General features: G+C 46.7%; 1 protein-coding gene across 1 annotated transcript; it reads left to right on the forward strand.

Moving 5' to 3' along the window:
- Nucleotides 1–2,178: 2,178 nt before the first annotated feature.
- trappc1 (trafficking protein particle complex 1) lies at nt 2,179–5,645 on the forward strand. Its single transcript, XM_036986997.1, has 5 exons — nt 2,179–2,476; nt 2,866–2,964; nt 3,340–3,410; nt 4,859–4,997; nt 5,450–5,645. Exons 2-5 carry the CDS (start codon nt 2,866–2,868, stop codon nt 5,576–5,578), a joined length of 438 nt encoding a protein of 145 aa, XP_036842892.1. The 5' UTR covers nt 2,179–2,476; the 3' UTR covers nt 5,579–5,645.
- Nucleotides 5,646–6,193: the final 548 nt, after the last annotated feature.

The following is a 6,193-nucleotide window of genomic DNA, read 5'->3' on the forward strand; positions in this document are numbered from 1 at the left end:
CACCCGTTTGGCAACTCTTGTCCTGCTGGGGAGAGATGCAGAGGCACTGGGTGGAAAAAAAATCTGCAAAATCTGGACTCCTACAAATCAGCAGGGCTAGACAATCTGGACTCTCTCTTTCTAAATTTATCCGCAATTGTTGCAGCCCCTATTACTAGCCTGTTCAACCTCTCTTTCATATCGTCCGAGATCCCTAAAGATTGGAAAGCTGCCGCGGTCATCCCCCTCTTCAAAGTGGGTGACACTCTAGACCCAAACTGTTACAGACCTATATCTATCCTACCCTACCTTTCTAAGGTCTTTGAAAGCCAAGTTAACAAACAGATCACTGACCATTTCGAATCCCCACCGTACTATGCAATCTAATTTCCGAGCTGGTCACGGGTGTACCTCAGCCACACTCAAGGTCCTAAACGACATCATAACCGCCATCGATAAAAGACAATACTGTGCAGCAGTATTCATCGACCTGGCCAAGGCTTTAGACTCTGTCAATCACGCATTCATATTGGCAGACTCAAATGCCTTGGTTTCTCAAATGACTGTCTCGCCTGGTTCACCAACTACTTCTCAGACAGAGTTCAGTGTGTCAAATCGGAGGGCCTCAACGCCATACAACACTCCTTCCGTGGCCTCCAACTGCTTTTAAATGCTAGTAAAACTAAGTGCATGCTCTTCAACCGATTGCTGCCCGCCCGACTAGCATCACTACTCTGGACGGTTCTGACCTAGAATATGTGGACAACTACAAATGCATCGATGTCTGGTTAGATTGTAAACTCTCCTTCCAGACTCACATTAAGCATCTCCCATCCAAAATTAAATCTAGAATAGGCTTCCTATTTTGCAAGAAAGCCTCCTTCACTCATGCTGCCAAATTGACTATCCTACCGATCCTTGACTTCGGCGATGTCATTTACACAATAGCCTCCAACACAGCAAATTGGATGCAGTCTATCACAGTGCCATCCATTTTGTCACCAAAGCCCCATACACTACCCACCACTGCGACCTCTATGCTCTCGTTGACTAGCCCTCGCTTCATATTCGTCGCCAAACCCACTGGCTCCAGGTCGTCTATAAGTCTTTACTAGGTAAAGCCCTGCCTTATCTCAGCTCACTGGTCACCATAGAAACTCCCACCCGTAGCACGTGTTCCAGCAGGTATATTTCACTGGTCATCCCCAAAGCCAATTCCAACTTTGGCCACCTTCCTTCCAGTTCTCTGCCGCCAATGACTGGAACGAATTGCAAAAATCACTGAAGCTGGAGACTCATATCTCCCTCACTAACTTTAAGCATCAGCTGTCAGAGCAGCTTACAGATCATTGCACCTATACACAGCCCGTCTGTAAATAGCCCACCCAACTACCTCATCCCCATAGTTTTTTTTCTGCTCCTTTGCACCCCAGTATGTCTACTTGCACATTCATCTTCTGCTCATCTATCACTCCAGTGTTTAATGCTAAATTGTGATTACTTCGCCACTATGGCCTATTTATTGCCTCACCTCCCTAATCTTACCTCACTTGCACACACTGTATATAGATTTTTCTATTGTATTATCGACTGTACGTTTGTTTATTCCATGTGTACCTCTGTGTTGTTGTTTGTGTCACACTGCTTTGCTTTATCTTGGCCAGGTCGCAGTTGTAAATTAAAACGTGTTCTCAACTAGAATACCTGGTTAAATAAAGGTTAAATAAAAAATAAAAATACAATTATTCACCTGCGGGGTCATCTGAGACCAGACAGCTGATGAAACTGAGGTGTATTTCTGTCTGTAATAAAGCCCTTTTTGTGGTGAAAACTAATTCTGATTGGCTGGGCCTGGCTCCCCTGTGGGTGGGCCTGGCTCCCAAGTGGGTGGGCCCATGCCCGCCCATGCCCACCTTGCTGAACCCCCAGTCATGTGAAATTCCATACATTAGGGCCTAATGAATTGACTGATTTCCTCATATAAACTGTAACTCAGTAAAATCGTTGAAATTGTTGCGTTTATATTTTTGTTAGGTATATATTTTTAAGAAATTGCCATTGCGGCCGAGGTGTAATTTAAAACTAGCCCAAACACCCTAAACCCGCGACCATTACATCTTCACCCCCGACATTGTCTTATAAGTAAACCAGAAAATCGCGAACATGGCAACCCGGCGTACGGGTCTATGCGGATACCAAAGATACGGAAGAAATAGTCGAGTTGGAGCACTTGTACGTAAGTAGCGCATCTCCTCACGTAGCTTGACAAAACAACGCAGTTTATGGAGTGCCTTTCTGAAATTATCGAACAAATTCTATCTTGATGTGTAAAATAGTAGCACAAACAGACATACTATTCTATTCTTATAGTATTTTGCTCTCCTTCCAATCATTAATTTCATACCCGGAACGAACGAGTTTTGGCAGACTTTTTATCGTCAGGCAGTAGAAGGGGCGTCTCTTTTGAGGTATTTCTGTAAGAAACAGGAAGAGAAAGGTGAACAGTTTTTGATTCTCGACTAATTCTCTTTATTAATAGTTATTTGTTAGTTATTTTCGAAGTTAGAGAATGCTAGTAACGACACAGATAGCGCAGTGTAACTAGATATCTTGAATGTTTAGCTACCTAGCCAACGTTAGCTCAATAGCAACATCACACACACTCGTTTATATTGTAGTTAGTTGCAAGGCGAATATTTAGTAAGGGAGAGTCCAAAAATAATGACAAAGATTGACGTAGTAATTCCTCGCTCTGTCTTGCAATTCATAATAGGGCTAGTTTCATGGTTAGCCATCACATGACTATAAAGGCAATATAAAGGATTCACAATGTCACCAGTTGTGGTCGAAGTGAACCCTGACCTTTAACCTCTGACCCCTGTATAGATGACGGTTCATAACCTGTACATCTTTGATCGTAACGGAAGCTGTTTGCACTATGGGGAGTGGAACCGCAAGAAACAGGCCGGCATCTCCAAGGAAGAGGTGAGACAGGAGGCATAACGTGACATACAGGCTTCATAACGCTTAATTCATGCTTCATAGTTTTTCATACCACCCACTAACCCATACATACCACCCATCTTCATAACCATCCATACTCGCTTCATAGTGTTTCGTATAGACTACATAGTGTTTCATACCACCCATACATACCACCCATCTTCATAACCTTCCATACAGGCTTCATAGTGTTTCGTATAGACTACATAGTGTTTCATACCATCCACCCACCCATACATACCACCCATCTTCATATCCACCCATACAAGTTTGTTTCATACAGACCTCATTATAACATAAGTGATACAATTGTCTAGACTGGTTTCTCTCTCCCTCATGTCTCTCTCTCTCTCCCAGGAGTTTAAGCTGATGTATGGGATGCTGTTCTCCATTAGATCCTTCTGCAGCAAGATGTCTCCCCTGGATATGTATCCTTCAGAGTGGATGGGTGGGTGGTATGTATGGGTGGTGTGGGTGGATGGCATGGATGGGTGGTGTGGGTGGTATGTATGGGTGGGTGGTATGGATGGGTGGTATGTATGGGTGGGTGGTATGGATGGGTGGGTGGTATGGATGGGTGGATGGATGGTATCGGTGGGTGGTATGGATGGGTGGATTGGTGTTGTTGGAGGTATGGGTGGGTGGTATGGATGGATGGGTGGTATGGATGGGTGGATGGATGGTATGGGTGGGTGGTATGGATGGGTGGATTGGTGTTGTTGGAGGTATGGGTGGGTGGTATGGATGGATGGGTGGTATGGGTGGGTGGGTGATATGGATGGGTGGTATGGATAGGTGGGTGGTATGGGTGGGTGGGTGGTATGGATGGGTGGGTGTTATGGATGGATGCGTGGTATGGGTGGGTGGGTGGTATGGATGGGTGGTATGTATGGGTGGGTGGTAAGGATGGATGGGTGGTATGGGTGGGTGGGTGGTATGGATGGGTGGGTGGTATGGATGGGTGGGTGTTATGGAGGGCTGGGTGGTATGGGTGGGTGGATGGATGGGTGGTATGTATGGGTGGGTGGTATGGATGGGTGGGTGGTATGGATGGGTGGGTGGTAAGGATGGGTGGGTGGGTGGTATGGATGGAAGGATGGATGGGTGGGTGGTATGGATGGGTGGGTGGTATGGATGGGTGGGTGTTATGGAGGGCTGGGTGGTATGGGTGGGTGGATGGATGGGTGGTATATATGGGTGGGTGGTATGGATGGGTGGGTGGTATGGATGGGTGGGTGGTAAGGATGGGTGGGTGGTATGGATGGGTGGGTGGTATGGATGGATGGATGGTATGGGTGGGTGGGTGGATGGGTGGTATGGGTGGGTGGTATGGATGGAAGGGTGGGTGGGTGGTATGGGTGGGTGGTATGGATGGGTGGTATGGATGGGTGGATGGGTGGTAGGGATGGGTGGTATGGATGGATGGATGGATGGATGGATGGATGGGTGGATGTATGGATGGATGGATGGGTGGGATGGGTGGGTGGTATGGATGGATGGGTGGGTGGTATGGATGGATGGGTGGGTGGTATGGATGGATGGATGGATGGCTGGGTGGGTGGTATGGGTGGATGGATGGGTGGGTGGTATGGATGGATGGGTGGGTGGTGTGGGTGGGTGGGTGGTATGGATGGGTGGGTGGTATGGATGTGTGGGTGGTATGGATGGATGGATGGATGGCTGGGTGGGTGGGTGGTATGGATGGATGGGTGGTATGGATGGGTATGGTATGTGTTAACATCAGTCTTGCGTGGTCATCCTCCTGAATCTTATATTCAACGATTGGAAGTCTTAAGATTTGCTCTGAGTAGTCGTATGAAGGTTTAGTAGCCTATGCAGCTTCCTTCACTGTTGTTTACCCTTAACCCCTCCACAGGAAGGATGGTTTCTTGACCTTTCAGACCAGCAAGTATAAACTGCACTACTATGAGACAGCTACTGGCATCAAGATCATAATGAACACAGACCTGGGAGTTCCCAACGCTAAAGATATACTGCACCAGATATACAGCACGGTAAGCATGGGGGGCGTAAGTAACCCAGTATCCCTCTCTCCCTCCCCCTCTCTTCTCTCCCTCTCTTTTCTCTCTCCCCCCTCTTCTCTCTCTCTTTCTCTCTCCCACTCTCACTGTATGTAGAGTACATAGTGAAGAATCCTCTGTGTGTTATAACCTCTGTCTGTCTCTCTCTTCCAGCTGTATGTAGTATTATAACCTCTGTATCTCTATTCCAGCTGTATGTAGTATTATAACCTCTGTCTGTGTCTCTATTCCAGCTGTATGTAGTATTATAACCTCTCTCTCTATTCCAGCTGTATGTAGTATTATAACCTCACTCGCTCTCTATTCCAGCTGTATGTAGTATTATAACCTCTGTCTCGCTCTCTATTCCAGCTGTATGTAGTATTATAACCTTGGTCTCTCTATTCCAGCTGTATGTAGTATTATAATCTCTGTCTCTATTCCAGCTGTATGTAGAGTACATAGTGAAGAATCCTTTGTGTGTTCTGGGGGAGCAGCTGTCCTCTGACCTCTTCTCTACTAGACTGGACCTCTACATCCGAGCCCTGCCCTTCTTCAGCCCCCGCGCTGCATAACACACACACACACAGTGAGGAGACAAACATGTACGCATCGCACACACACACACACACACAGAGGAGACAAACATGTACGCATCGCACACACACACACACAGAGGATACAAACATGTACGCATCGCACACACACACACAGAGGAGACAAACATGTACGCATCGCACACACACACACAGAGGAGACAAACATGTACGCATCGCACACACACACACAGAGGAGACAAACATGTACGCATCGCACACACACACACACACAGAGGAGACAAACATGTACGCATCGCACACACACACACAGAGGATACAAACATGTACGCATCGCACACACACACCGCACGCAAACCAAACGCGCACACATTTGGGGGTGGGGTTGTGAGGGGTGTAATCATGTATTTATTTGTTAGTAACAGAATGTTGGTTGTTGTATTAAATAGAACCATCTCAGTAAACCTGAACAACGTGATGACATGTTTCTGTTCTGTGAGGAGCACTTTCATCCTCCACTACGATGGACACACACACACACACACACACTAACCACACACACACACACTCTGAACACACACACACATACTAAACACACACACACCCACACTAAACACACACACACTCTGAACA

Source organism: Oncorhynchus mykiss, chromosome 9 (assembly GCF_013265735.2).
Source record: "Oncorhynchus mykiss isolate Arlee chromosome 9, USDA_OmykA_1.1, whole genome shotgun sequence".
NCBI lineage: Eukaryota > Metazoa > Chordata > Actinopteri > Salmoniformes > Salmonidae > Oncorhynchus > Oncorhynchus mykiss.